We start from the raw sequence: 14,019 nt of genomic DNA, 5'->3' as shown, positions 1-14,019 counted from the left end.
AATAGTTTTTAATTTTAAATTAATAAAAAATATTAATTTTTAAATTATTATTTATAATAAAAAAAAAAAAGAAAAAATTTAAATGTGATCAATTAATAAAGTAAAGTTAATATCGAAAAAAAAAATATTACATTAAAAAATATTAAATAAATTTGATAATAAATATTAATAAAATAAGAAAACTTATAAAATATATAATATATAATATATAATATATATATAATATATAATATTAATAAATAATTTATAAATTTATGTTTTTTTATGATTTTTAAAATATAATCTAAATTTTTTATTTTTTAGTTTTTATTAAAAAAAACTATTTTAAAAATTAAATAGAATTTTTTATAAAAATATATTTAGGTTTCTAATGTTATATATAAATAATTATTAAAAAATATTATATTTTTTTACTTTAATTTTATAAATTTCTATAATATAATATTTATATATTTTTATATAAATATATTTTTAAGTATATATATATATATATATAAATATATATATATATATATATAGTTATATATTATTGTTTCTATTAAAACTATTTATTTTTTATTTATATTTTCTCTTATTATCTTAAATATAATAATTAATTATATATAAATTATATTTTTTTTTTAATTTATTCAATTATTATTTTTTTATTAAAATATAATATTATATTATATTAAACATTTCTATTAACAAATAAATTTTTTTTTTTTTTTTTTCCTCTACACTTTCATTAATAATATAATTTATATCTCTATTTACAATTTTTTATCATAATATTATATTTTTTTAAAAAAATAAAGTTTTTTTTTAATTTATTATTTTTATTAATCTAAAAAAATTTAATTAAAAATAAGATTAGAGAAGGATATTTTAAACTTAAAATTAAATATTATTAAATATTAAAAAAATAAAATAAGCAAATAGTTAAAAAATGTCAAATTTAAATTAAGTTTAACCACTTTTAAACGAGTTAGAAAAGCTTGTTTTATCTAATTAACAACCTTAAAGGATTCAATAATTAATATAAGAATTAAAAGTATAAAAATAAATAATAATTCAAATTATTATGAAAAAAATTAAAAGCCTCTTATATTTTTATTACCTTCAAATGATGCAAATAACCATTAAAAAAATGACAACGAATTAGTTTCATCAAGTAAAAAAATAAAAAATAATAAATAAAATTTTTTAAAATCAGGATATTTCCATGAATTATGCATTCTTTATATTTTAAGTACAAAAGACATTTCTTAATTTGAATCTTCTATCAATTATCTTTCTACTTATTATTAAAATTACCAAAACTTGCCTCCATCTGCAAATTAAAATACTTTTGTTGCTTTAAATTTACTTTATTTATTATCTTATAATAAGTAACATTTATATATATATATATATGTATAAAATTGTTTGCAAAAAAATAGACTTGCTGAATTCCACACTGCCATCGAATTAATTAATCCTCATGATTTATAAGAAAATAAATATATAGATTTTGTTGTAGATTTAGAAAGATAAATAACTATAGGAAACTACTCAAAAGTAATATAAAGTAAAGAAAAAGTTCCTCTTATGAGTTTCCATGTTTTCTTAGATAGAATAATTGAAACTATAAGATATGAAACTGCAAGAAGTGCTGAAAAAGGTTATGAAAGTTTAAGACTTACTGATTGTGTGAAACTTTTCCATTTACATAATGTCGATTAAGTATAAGATTTTGCAGATTAATAGAATAAAATATCTGATGTAATTTTTTTGTTTTATTAAATTTTTTTTTTTTTTCTAGGAAAATGAATTTACTTGGGTAGTATAAAATGATAGATTATGGTTTAAAGGAAAAGATCATAAAAATGTATAAAAATTTAATGCTGAAAATCTTATAAGAACTTCATTAAGTTATGCATATGAATTAGAAAAAATTGTTTGAAAATTATTATTTTTTTTAGTTTTTTTTTTTTTTTTTTTTTTTTTTGTTAAAATAAATAAGAATCATTTTTTTTTTTAAAAAAAAAAAAAAAATTAAACAACGGGGAAATTTTTAAAACAAAAAAATAAATAAAAAAAAATGAATATTTATTTATAATAAAATGATTATGTATATTTAAAAAATTTAGTATTTATTTTTTGTTTGTTTTGGAAAAAAAATAAAAAAAAAAATTAAAAGGATTTTTCAAATTAATAAAATAAGAAATATTTCAATACTATATTTAATTTTAATAAAATAAATATATATATATAAATAATAGTTGAAAAGAAATTATAATATGGATATTTCTTATATAATTAGCTTTTTTTTCAAATTTTTTTCAATAATACTTGTTTTAATTTGCTGTATATTATTTTGTTTATATTATTTCCAAAATCAAATGCTATATTTACCAGGTAAAATATAATCATTATAAAGTTTTAATTTCAAATAAAAATAGTTGTATAAGGTATGCCTAAATCCCAAGACTTGAATCCAATAGGTTTTAGAACTCCTTTTGATGTGTATAATATTTATTTATTTATTTTTAATAAAAAAAAAAAAATATAAAAAAATAGCGGAATAAAATTCGAAAATATAACAATTTATACTAGTGATAATATTAAACTGCATGGGTAAATATTAAAAAGTTAAAATAAAAAAAAAAATTCATTAAAGTTGGATATGTAAATTAGAAAATTCATAAAATGTACCTACAGTTATATATTTTCATGAAAATGCAGGAAGTACATATATTTTTATCAAATAAAGCAATATTTATTTATAAAAAAATGAATAAATAAAATAGATATTGGAACTAGAATACATTATTTAAAAAAATATTAATAATTAGCAAATGTTAATATAGTATTAATAGCTTATAGAGGGTAACAAAAATAAACTGAAAAACATTCAAATGTTTATAAATAAAAATAGATATAGCAATAGTGATGGATCTCCTTCAGAATAAGGATTATAAAATGATTCAATTGCAATTCTTAATCATATATTTAGTAGAAATGATATTAATACAGAATAAATATTTATTCATGGAAGATCTTTAGGAGGAGCATTGACAATATATGTTGCCGCAGAACATAATTATAATGTATATTTTTTATAAAATAAATAAAAAAAAAAAAAAAAAAAAAACCAGGTTAAAGGTTATATTATCGAAAATACATTTACTTCAATTTCTGATATGGTTGATATAGTTTTTCCTTAACTTAAATACATTTAATTTATTAAAAATAAACTTATAACAAATAAATGGGAAAGTATAAATAGAATTGATAAAATTCAAAAGCCAATACTTTTTATTGCTTCTTTAAAAGATTAATTAGTTCCTTCTTAATAAATGTATAAATTATATGAAAAATGTAAAAGTTAATATAAGAATATGGTAAATATAAACATAAATTAATAATTTAAAATTTTATTTTTAGTATACTATTTAAGATGGTGATCATAATAATAGTTGGAATGTTGATCCTTATAATTATTTTAATTAAGTGTAAAAATTCATGAATATAAGTTTATAGAAATGATTTTTTATTTTTTTAGTAAATAATATTAATTTTTATTAAATAAAATTATTTATTATTAGTTAAAATTAAAAATAATTATATAAAAGATAAAAAATAATATAAACAATAATCTATATATATTAATAATAAAAGATGTTTTAAAAATTAGTAGGTTATATATATTATAAATAATTAAAGAAAAAATAATATAAAATATGCTTTTAATTCTTAATGTAAGTGAAAACTAATAAAAAATTGAAATATAAAATAAAAAAAAACAAAAAAAATTATAAAATAAAATAGAAAAGATATATAAATATATACAATATATATAAATAAAAAATAAATAATTAAAAACGAAAATAAAATAAAATTAAAAATAATAATAATAATAGTTATTAATATATGAATATTAATAAAAAATTAATAAATAAATATATATATATAAATATATATATATAATTATTTATATATATTATTTATACATCTATATATTTTTATCTATATATAATATTTAATTCAATTTATAAATAAAACAAGTTTTTTATAAATTATAAATAAATTAAAAATGGGATTTTTATGTTTCGATTATAACCCTAAATCTTCATTTGATTTTAAAGATTCTAAGTTTAGAAAATCATTAAACGAAATATCTGTATTAGTAATTGGCGATAACCAAGTTGGTAAAGGCTTTTTAATGAGCTCTTTAATCCGTCTTGGCTAAAGTTTAGGTCCTGGTCAGGAAAAATTCCGATACTAAAATAAAATTATCTCCTTTTAAAGGCTTTCTAAAAGTGATCCTGAATATTTCCGTTTAAATGACAATTATTTAAACGAGGCCGATGTAGTTCTTGTTTGTGTTGATTTATCTAACAAATCCACAATAGAGAATTGTCAAGAAAACTTTTTTGAAATTATATTATCTTATATCACAAAAAATACTGAAAAAGAATTTCGTTGTATTGTAGTCGGTTGCAAAAGTGACCTTTTAATTAATCAATAAGAAGAAGAATCAATTCAATAATAATGTCGGAATTTACGAATTCCTTATATATCTGTCTCTTCTTTAAAAAATAAAAGAGTTACCGATCTACTCAATTAAATTCAAGATTTTAAAAACATCAATATAAATAAAGATACAGTCCAAGATTAAATTTCAATTATCTAAACCTAATCTATCCGTTCTTAACAACCCCAAAGTTAATAATAAAAGCCCACCTAACACAACAGAGCTTTAAATTAAGTAAATTTAGCACCAATTCTATAACCTGATGAAGAAAGTAAAATAGACACCTAATTAATGAAATAAGGTAGCCATGTATTATAAAATACACAAAGATACATCCGAATCATCCCTCATGAAAAGATGTACGTAAAAAACCGACTATAACTAGATAAAGGCAACTTTGGTATAGTATATAAGATAATGTACGAAAACGAATATTGTGCTCTTAAAATATGCAAAATCGAAATGAACGATGATTCTGCTCTAAATAGATTCCAAATAATATTTTCTGAAGCCGAAAATATGCAAAAATTCATGTTGATAAAAAATATGAGAATTATGCCTTTAAAAGGAATGTCTTTTTAAGTCGATATGTAAAGGCAAAATGTCCTTATTGGTTATTGGATGCCTTTATGTAAATGTTCTTTAAAAAAACTCATAAAGGATAATTTTAATGATATTTCTATAGCTTAGAAAATTTTTTGGTCTTTGTAATTAATTGAGAGTTTGGAAATTTTCAATGAGTATAAAATTTAACATATGGATTTAAAACCTTAGAATATACTATTGGATTTAAATGATGATATTATTGTCTCGGATTTGTCAATGAGTAAAGTTTATGAGGAAATATAAACAGAAGCATTTAATATGTTGGGAACTACTGCTAAATATGCACATCCAGCGGCTATTATTAATCATGAATTATCACCTAGATTTGATATTTATAGCTTTGGATGTATTCTTTTGGAACTTTTTACTGGAAAATAACCATGGGGATCAATTAAAAGAGAAGAATTAAAGGAAATTTATTAATAAATACTAAGTGAACCAGAAAAAATGAATACTCTGGTTTATCATAAAGAAAATTATCCGAATACTATAAGGTATATTGAAGGAAAGTTCTAGCCAATTTAAGATATTATTAATATGTGCTGTGTGTAGATTTTTATTAAATAAAAAAAAGATGAAATTACGATTGAAAATATAAAAAAAAAATTTCTTTAGCTTTAAGAAACTTTAAAAATTAATATAAATAATAGTATTAATAATTAGGAGTAAATCTGATTATACATATAATATTTAATTATTTTTAATTTAAATAAAATAGATGAAAAAATTTATAAAATAAATAAATATTATCAATAAAACAAAAAAAATATTAAAGATATATTATAAATATATATATTTATTAATATATAAATATATATAATAATAATTATTTAATTATATCTTTATTTTTATATATTAAAATATATATTAGTTCATATAATAATTATTATTTATTCATCTTTTTCTTTTAATGTTATTAGTTTTAATTATTGTTTTATATTTTTAATTTTTTTTTATTCAATATTTATCCAAATAATTATAACTTTTTATTTTTCTTGTTTTTTATACAAATTCATACTAATTATCATATTTTCTATTATAATTATTATATAAATTAATAGGTGGTAATTATCCCAAATCATTTTTTTATTCTTAAATATTACTATTTAAAATAATTTACTTATTAGAGTTATAACTATTATTTTTATATTAAATCTAATTATTAGGAACATAATTATTATTTCTATAATTTTAATTATTGTTATTTACTAAATTATAATTACAATTTAAATTATTATTATTTTAAAATTAACTTATTTAATTTAAATTATTATATTTTGCATTTTAAATATTTCCAATATATTAATTGTTTAATAAGTTAATATTATTATTATTTATAATATCTTTATTATAATTATTATTATTATTATAAAATCTATTTTTTTTATCTATATAATAATTCATATTTTATCTATTTGTTTATTTTTCTAAAAAATACTAAGCCTCTGGTAACATATGATTTAAATTATTTAAGTTTTTGCTTATTTTTATAGTTTACATTAATTCATTTTTTTCTTATACTTCCCTATTTTCTATTTATTTGAATTATTTTAACAATTCTTCTGTACCAAGTCTATTTTTAGGATTTACTTATAAACATTTACTAATAAAAATATTTAGATCTTAACTATAATATTCATGTATGGGCCTATATTTACCAGTCATCACTTTTTTATATAATTCTTCCATATTTCTAGCTTTAAAAGGCGGCTCTAACATTGTCATTTCATAAACAACACATCCTAAAGACCAAATATCGCTTTTATAATCATAAGGCTTATCCTTCCAGACTTCAGGCGAGCAGTAATAGGGAGTTCCTGTTTATGTATAAAGCATTCCATTAGCATTTTTAGTTTATTTAGATACATTTAAATCTCCTAATTTTAAAGTTTCTTCATCAGCACTTAAAAAAACATTCGCGCATTTTAAATCTCTATGTATAATATTAAGATCATGTAAATATTTTAAACCTAAAAGCAATTAATTTATAAATTTCCATATTATCTTCTCCTCAAAAAAGCTCTTTTAAATTTTCTTCTCATTTATTTTATTCAATAAATCTCCACCTCCACAAAACTCCATTATTATGTGTAAAACTCCATTTTTTTCTTCAAAAAAAGCTTCCTTAAATTATACTACGTTTGGACTATTTATTGAGGCCAAAAATCTTATCTCGTTTAGTGTATTTTCCTTCTCTTTTTATGTTAGTTTACCCATTTTTATATCTTTCATGGCATAATCTTCATTATCTTATAGTCTTTTAACTTTAAAAACTGATGAGAAACTGCCTTCTCCTAGTTTTTTGAGTACACTGAAACCGTTTATGGACATTTTTTTTTTATTAATATTTTTTTTTTTTTTTTTTTTTTTTTAGTAGAAATTAAACAATTTATTTGTGGATTTTATTAAGATTAATTATTTTTTCATATTAATTTAAATAGTAGATTATACATGAATTTTTAATATTAAATTATTTTTAATAAATTTATATAATATATACATTTATATATTAATTTATTTTTTTATTTATTTTTTAAAAAAAATAAATTAATTTTTATCTTTTTAATTATAATTATATTATATATTTTTAATATTTTAAAATAAAAAAGGTTATTTTTATTTATATATAATTACGATTAAAAACAAAAACATAAAAATGAAAATACAATAAAGTGGAGGAGGAGTAATTAAATAACACTAAATAAAAAAAAATACTAAAAAAAGGCTAGTAATCACAATATGCCATAATAATATAATATTCGAGGAAGATAAATTTAAGAAGAAAAGTTATTATCAGAAGGTTTTTTATTATTTAACTTTAAAACAAAAAAACATATTAAATATATAAAAAATTAAAAAAGGTGGATATGGATATATATGGAAAGCATATGATATGAATACACGTGAAATATTCGCATTAAAGCGAATGATGTGTTAAGTAAAAAAAAAAACATTTAAATAAAAAAAGAAAAAAAACGAATAAAAAATACAAAATATAGGGATCAGAAAGAGTAAATTAAGCAAAATAAGAACTAAGAATAATGGTTATTTTTTTGTTTAAAATACTTAAAAAAAAAAAAAAAAAAGGAAAGTTTACCTTAACATCCAAATATAATAACATTTTACGGAGGACAAATAATTTCAATGTAAGGTGGATGTATAGCAGTGTATTTAATGGAATTATGTGATGGAGGATCATTATTTGATTTAATAAGCTAAAACTAATAGACTCGATTACAAGAAAAGAAACTAATTCATATCATAAATGAGGCAGCAAAAGGAATAAAAGCGTTGCATTAGATGAATCCTCCAATAGTTCATCGTGATATAAAAATAGAAAATATACTATTAGGACATGGAAAATATAAATTATGCGATTTTGGAAGTTGTTCATCATAAATAGTTGATTTTAGTACAATCCCTTAACATCAATATGATAATTATGAAGATTTGTTTTCAAAAACAACTACTTTAATGTATCGTCCTCCAGAAATGTGTGAACCATCTCGCTAATATTTAGTAAATTAAAAAGTAGATATATGGATGCTAGGTTATATATTTATAATAAAATATATAATTATTAAAAAAGTTGTAAAAATTTAAAAGGTTGTGTATTATATACAATAGCTTTCTATACTCATCCTTTTGTAGAAAGTTAAAAAATGGCAATTATAGACGCAACTTTTAGATTTCCTTAAAATTCTAAATATAGTGAAAAATTACATGATTTAATTAGACATATGTTAACACCAGATCCTAAATATAGACCGGATATTAATAACATAATATAAATATGTGAAAATTATGATAATATGAGTTAAATAAATTTAAATGTATTATATAAAAAAATATATATATTTATATATAATTTTAATTATATATATATATATATTCAATTACTATTTAAATATATGCATATTTATATTAAGTTATTTTTATATATATTTTATTTATATATAAATATAAATTATTTAATTAATATATTATATGATATATTTTTAATAAATTAATTTATATATATTTATATAATTATAGTAAATGGCAGCATAAATGAAAACTAAACAAATTTAAATTGAAAAATAACTTTAAACTTTTTCATCAAAACCTATCAAATAATTTGATGGTGATATTCCAATGGAAGAATTGTTGAAAATTTAAGAGAATATAAAAAAGGAATGTTTAGGCTCAGATGATGAATAATAAAATGAATTTACATTTGTTAGAAAAAAATAACCAGTTGTCAAGAAAAAAAACCTGAACAATAGTAAGTACAATAATAATAATTCTCAAACATCGGATAAAAACCATAATAATAATAAAGATAACTTAATTAAATGTAAATATAATAGTAAAATAATTATAATAGCCAAGATCCTTTTTCTTAATTTTAATAGTAATAATAATCAACATAACAAAATTTTAATAACAATAAAGATATATTTTCTTAATTTAACTTTTAAAGTAATAATTTAAATTAAGCTTAAAAAGTAAGTAATGACAATATTTTTGATTAATTCAATTTTTAACCTTAAAATAACTAAAAATAATTTAATCTTTAAAATAATAATAATAAATAATCAAATTCTATTAATTTCTAATAAGTCCCTTAATAAAATTTATAATAATAGTAAAATAATCAAAACTTTTAACCAAATATTTGGGAGTTTTTTTAAAATAATAACTAATTTGATTCTTAAAACAATAACTAAAAATAATAATAATAATAGTAGACTTAATAATAAAATCACTTTTAAAATTAATAATAATAATAAGTTTAGTAGTAATAATAACAAACATTTGATTTACTAGAATTCGATGAGCCTAAATAGTAATAGATTAATCATTAATAACAATAAAATTAGTTTGATTTACTTTGATAATAAATGAAAAAAGGAAAGTTATTATATATGAAAAAGTCAAAATAAATTTAATATGAAAGAATCATATATATAGTTAAAAATAAAATTTATTTTCAAAAGAAATTTATATAAATTATATTTAAAAAAAAAAAAAAAAAAAATTATTTTTTTTCATTTTAATTCAATTTAATGAATAGATCTCATAATTAAAGCTAAATTTTTTCTAAATTCATGAAATTATTAAATTTCAATATAAAAAACTTTCGTGACACCTTATTTTGTATGAAAACTTAATAAAATAGCTGGTCTTAATATCTTTTTTATATCAAAATAAAAAATATAAAATATTAATAAAAAAAAAAAACTTTTTTATTTCTTATAGAAGATAAAGAAATTTCAACTTTAAATTCAACTTTTGCAAAATCTAAAATAAGAGAATTCATATTTTCAAAATTAAGTTTTTAATTTTCAACAATTTAGCTATCATATTAAATACTTAATTTTTTATCAAAATGATATTTTATTAATTAATAATTATTTAATGTACGCGGACAATATATATTTGGTAATATTTCATTAAATAAATATTATTTTATATCCGGACTTATTGTTTCTATTTGTTCTAAATTTTCTTTCAATTATTATTTTGAACATACTGCTAATTCTTTTAATACTTTTATTAATTTAGTTGTTAATACTTTCTCTGGAATTGTTAATGTATTTTTTATATCTTTAAGTAAATTTAAATTATTGCTCTTTTCACCTAATATTACTTCTAAACTGATATTTAGTAAGTTTTAAGCTTTTTATTATTAATACATATTTTTATTTTTTTATTATTATTTTTTACGATTTTCGTTTTACTTTAAAGAATTTAGTACATCAATCATTTTTACTTTAAAAAAAGAAATATTATTATAATTTATTAGAATTAAAAATAAAATATAATTATAAAAAAAAAAAAATCATAAAAAATAAAAAGGAATATCAGGAAATAAAAAATGAATTATAAAGTAAAAAATAAATAAATAAGAAAATACGTAAATATAAAAAAAAGGACTATTCTCCAATACCTAATAGAAAATAAAGATATGAAAAGGAAATATTAATAAATTAATTAAAATCTGATTTGTATGAAAGAAAATTAATTGAAAAGTAATATTAAGAATAAATATCTCCAAGATAGTAAATTGAATATAAATACAATCAATTAAAAAAAGAAAAAGTAATTATAATAATAAAAAAAATTAAAACAAAAAATTAAAATATAATATTATTATTATTATAATATTATTTAAATAAATGAATAAATGAGAATTAAAAATAAATTATTTATAAATATTTAAATTAATATAAAATGGATTAATTTATATATTTGTTATAGATGAAAAATAAAATAAATAATATATAGATATTAAAATATATATATATATATATATATATTATTATTATTACTTTACTTATATTTATATAAATATAATTTTTATTATTTCAAATTTTTTTATTAACTTTAATTTATTTTAACAAAATTTTTATTAAATATCATACTTTATCCTTATTTAATTTTTTTTTTTTTTAATAAAAAATAATATTATTTAAATAAAAATTTGTTTTTAGTTATATTTTTTTATAGTTTCGTTAAGAATCTGATATAAAATGTTAAAATCACGATTTATTATAATTATTAACTTCTTTAAAAACAAAATGTGAAAATTATGATTATTAATTAACCTAATATAAAATTGATATACACGAAATACAAAGTTAAAATTTATCTTTAAATGGAATTTTAGAAAATATTTCTTTAGAAATATCTAGAATAAAATAAGAAAATATTCATTTAGATGAAATAAATTAACGACTTTAATAAGAAAATTTTAACTTTAAAAATGAAATAGAAATAAATAAAGAAACTAAAAGCAAAATGTTATATGACATAGAATTTTTAACCAATAATAATGAAATTTTGATTCAAAAACATAAGAACAAAATAAATATATAAATGAATTAGAATTAGAATAAAAATAAAATGAAAAATAATATTCTCATATGAACAATAAGCTATAATTTCTTGAAAAAGAACTTTAAAATAAAAACGAAAATCTTTAAAAAATCCATAGCTAGAATTTCGAATTAAATTAAAGTAATATTAATACATAAAATGAAATAAATAATAGTAAGAAAACAATAGAAAAATTAAAAAAAGAAATAAATAATTTAAATAATTAATTATAAGAAGAAAGTAATAAAAATTAGGCTTTAAATTCTTAAATTATTAAAATAGATACATAATTAAAGTATTATAATTATTATAAATATATATAGAAATATATATATAAATATATATATATATATATATATTATATATATATATATATCTATTACTTTTTTTTTAATTTTATTATTATTAGAAATAAAAATACTTTTATTGATGATTTAACAAATAAACTAGATGAAATTAAAATAGAAGTTTAGGAAACTTTAAAATAAAATGATTTTTTGGCAGACGAAAATGATATTTTAAGAAATAATAATGAATAATTAATTTTTTAAAAAGAAGAAGTATAATAAATATATCATATATATATATATGTATATATGTGTTTATCATTTATAAAAATATCAATAGTTAATTAGATAATTAGAAATTTTTAATGAATAAGATGAAGAAATAATAAAAACTTTGGATAGAAAATAATATATATAGGAAATAAAAGATTAAATTGAAGCTTTTTTTTAATAATCATAAGATGAATTTTCTAAATAATTATAATAATATTCTACCTTAACATATAAAACAATCGTAAAATAACAATAAAACTAAATATAATAATAACAATAATAAAAATAATGAATAAAATAAACAAATTATTATATTATAATTTATTTTTATAAAAAAAAAAAAAAAAATATAATAATAATTTTTTTTTTTTTACTTTAAAAAAAAAAAAAAAAAAATTCATATTAAAATCTCATCAATTACATTTTATTTTTTCTGAATATTTTTTCTTTATAATAAATCCAATTTTTTCAAAGACTTATGTTTTTCCTTTGTTTCTCCTCTATATACTTTCTCTAATTCCCTAATCTTATCTTCTCCCATATTATTTTATTTTAAAATGTCATTTTTTTCACCACTTAAATGTAATTAATTATCTATTTTTGGTAATTTCAAGCAATTAATGCCTTGTTTTTAATTTTAAACATGTTTATTTTTCACCAATTATTATTTACTTCCCTCTTCTAAATCAAATATGGACATTTTAATTGGCGACTTTTATTAAACATTAGCATTTTATTAAGAATTAGAATTTAAAAGATTATATTTTTTTTTTGTTTTTTTAACAACTTTTTAATTTTATAAAACTGACTAATTTACAATACTATTTTATACATTTTCATCTAATTAAATATTATTAATTTTAGGCAAAAAAGCATCATTTAAATTCGCCTTATAATTATCTAAAGTCTAAATAAACTAGCTTTTTTCCACTTTTCTCAATTTTAATGGCAAATAATTCGCCTTTGGAAGTTTATCTGTTAAATAATGCAGATTTTTTGGAATTTTTATAGTATTTAATAACTAAGGAATCCACTCATCAACTTCATATATATGACTTTCATTTATTTTCCTGACTATTATTGGATGCTAAAGTAATTTTTCAGCATTAGGTCTCAAATTTGGAGTAACTTATAAAAGAGAACGAATAACATTCGATAATTCTGATGAAAAATGTGAAGGAATTCTAGGATAATGACCTCGAATTACTTTTTTATATAAACCTTCCATGTCTTCGGCTCTAAATGGAGGTTTAAAGTAACCATTTCATACAAAACACATCCTAAGGACCAAACATCTGATTTAGCGTCATAAGGCTAATCTTTCCATACTTCAGGACTAAAAATGAATTATATATATTTTAAAATAATAATAAATATATATATATTTATAATAATATAAAATACATAAAAAATATATATATATAAATTTATAATTGGAAGTATATATATTTATATATATATATATATATATATATATATATATATATATATTAT

At 16.7% G+C, this 14,019-nt stretch overlaps 7 protein-coding genes across 7 annotated transcripts, besides 20 other annotated features; 4 read left to right on the top strand and 3 right to left on the bottom strand. All coding sequences in view use genetic code 6, as the record gives it.

The window, feature by feature from the left end:
• Nucleotides 1-184: 184 nt before the first annotated feature.
• Nucleotides 185-229: a microsatellite.
• Nucleotides 185-250: a microsatellite.
• Nucleotides 191-233: a microsatellite.
• A 182-nt stretch (nucleotides 251-432) lies between the features above and the next one.
• Nucleotides 433-527: a microsatellite.
• Nucleotides 528-591: 64 nt separating this feature from the next.
• Nucleotides 592-651: a microsatellite.
• Nucleotides 652-1,080: 429 nt separating this feature from the next.
• Nucleotides 1,081-1,924, top strand: IMG5_003230 (hypothetical protein; the record flags this gene model as incomplete). Its single annotated transcript, XM_004039976.1, has 4 exons — nucleotides 1,081-1,153; nucleotides 1,196-1,370; nucleotides 1,422-1,743; nucleotides 1,784-1,924. Coding segments are annotated over 4 exons (711 nt in total), but the record flags the coding sequence as incomplete, so codon positions are not given.
• Nucleotides 1,925-1,933: 9 nt separating this feature from the next.
• Nucleotides 1,934-1,969: a microsatellite.
• Nucleotides 1,970-2,363: 394 nt separating this feature from the next.
• IMG5_003220 (phospholipase carboxylesterase domain protein) lies at nucleotides 2,364-3,510 on the top strand (the record flags this gene model as incomplete). Its single annotated transcript, XM_004039975.1, has 8 exons — nucleotides 2,364-2,379; nucleotides 2,424-2,487; nucleotides 2,542-2,598; nucleotides 2,642-2,709; nucleotides 2,772-2,850; nucleotides 2,900-3,071; nucleotides 3,120-3,365; nucleotides 3,409-3,510. The coding sequence occupies 8 exons, from the start codon at nucleotides 2,364-2,366 to the stop codon at nucleotides 3,508-3,510; spliced, it is 804 nt and encodes a 267-aa protein (XP_004040023.1).
• A 9-nt stretch (nucleotides 3,511-3,519) lies between these two features.
• Nucleotides 3,520-3,579: a microsatellite.
• Nucleotides 3,580-3,729: 150 nt separating this feature from the next.
• Nucleotides 3,730-3,796: a microsatellite.
• Nucleotides 3,787-3,834: a microsatellite.
• An 85-nt stretch (nucleotides 3,835-3,919) lies between these two features.
• Nucleotides 3,920-3,964: a microsatellite.
• Nucleotides 3,924-4,003: a microsatellite.
• Nucleotides 4,004-4,057: 54 nt separating this feature from the next.
• IMG5_003210 (protein kinase domain protein) lies at nucleotides 4,058-5,779 on the top strand (the record flags this gene model as incomplete). Its single annotated transcript, XM_004039974.1, has 1 exon — nucleotides 4,058-5,779. The coding sequence occupies one exon, from the start codon at nucleotides 4,058-4,060 to the stop codon at nucleotides 5,777-5,779; it is 1,722 nt and encodes a 573-aa protein (XP_004040022.1).
• A 90-nt stretch (nucleotides 5,780-5,869) lies between these two features.
• Nucleotides 5,870-5,929: a microsatellite.
• Nucleotides 5,880-5,951: a microsatellite.
• Nucleotides 5,952-6,504: 553 nt separating this feature from the next.
• IMG5_003200 (protein kinase domain protein) lies at nucleotides 6,505-7,435 on the bottom strand (the record flags this gene model as incomplete). The annotated part of the gene is made up of 2 exons (XM_004039973.1): nucleotides 6,505-6,541; nucleotides 6,603-7,435. The coding sequence occupies 2 exons, from the start codon at nucleotides 7,433-7,435 to the stop codon at nucleotides 6,505-6,507; spliced, it is 870 nt and encodes a 289-aa protein (XP_004040021.1).
• Nucleotides 7,436-7,451: 16 nt separating this feature from the next.
• Nucleotides 7,452-7,476: a microsatellite.
• Nucleotides 7,477-7,788: 312 nt separating this feature from the next.
• Nucleotides 7,789-9,991, top strand: IMG5_003190 (protein kinase domain protein; the record flags this gene model as incomplete). Its single annotated transcript, XM_004039972.1, has 4 exons — nucleotides 7,789-8,042; nucleotides 8,104-8,654; nucleotides 8,711-8,937; nucleotides 9,140-9,991. Exons 2-4 carry the CDS (start codon nucleotides 8,249-8,251, stop codon nucleotides 9,989-9,991), a joined length of 1,485 nt encoding a protein of 494 aa, XP_004040020.1. The 5' UTR covers nucleotides 7,789-8,042; nucleotides 8,104-8,248.
• Nucleotides 8,962-9,127: a microsatellite.
• A 143-nt stretch (nucleotides 9,992-10,134) lies between the features above and the next one.
• On the bottom strand, nucleotides 10,135-10,784 carry IMG5_003180 (hypothetical protein; the record flags this gene model as incomplete). Its single annotated transcript, XM_004039971.1, has 2 exons — nucleotides 10,135-10,278; nucleotides 10,329-10,784. 2 exons carry the CDS (start codon nucleotides 10,782-10,784, stop codon nucleotides 10,135-10,137), a joined length of 600 nt encoding a protein of 199 aa, XP_004040019.1.
• Nucleotides 10,785-11,204: 420 nt separating this feature from the next.
• Nucleotides 11,205-11,229: a microsatellite.
• Nucleotides 11,230-11,361: 132 nt separating this feature from the next.
• Nucleotides 11,362-11,398: a microsatellite.
• Nucleotides 11,399-12,273: 875 nt separating this feature from the next.
• Nucleotides 12,274-12,341: a microsatellite.
• A 581-nt stretch (nucleotides 12,342-12,922) lies between these two features.
• Nucleotides 12,923-13,753, bottom strand: IMG5_003170 (protein kinase domain protein; the record flags this gene model as incomplete). The annotated part of the gene is made up of 1 exon (XM_004039970.1): nucleotides 12,923-13,753. The coding sequence occupies one exon, from the start codon at nucleotides 13,751-13,753 to the stop codon at nucleotides 12,923-12,925; it is 831 nt and encodes a 276-aa protein (XP_004040018.1).
• Nucleotides 13,754-13,872: 119 nt separating this feature from the next.
• Nucleotides 13,873-13,948: a microsatellite.
• A 17-nt stretch (nucleotides 13,949-13,965) lies between these two features.
• Nucleotides 13,966-14,016: a microsatellite.
• Between the last annotated feature and the right edge of the window lie 3 nt (nucleotides 14,017-14,019).

Source organism: Ichthyophthirius multifiliis (genome assembly GCF_000220395.1).
Source record: "Ichthyophthirius multifiliis unplaced genomic scaffold scaff_1120509249424, whole genome shotgun sequence".
Taxonomy (NCBI): Eukaryota; Ciliophora; class Oligohymenophorea; order Hymenostomatida; genus Ichthyophthirius; species Ichthyophthirius multifiliis.
This window is presented reverse-complemented; position numbering and strand designations above follow the sequence as displayed.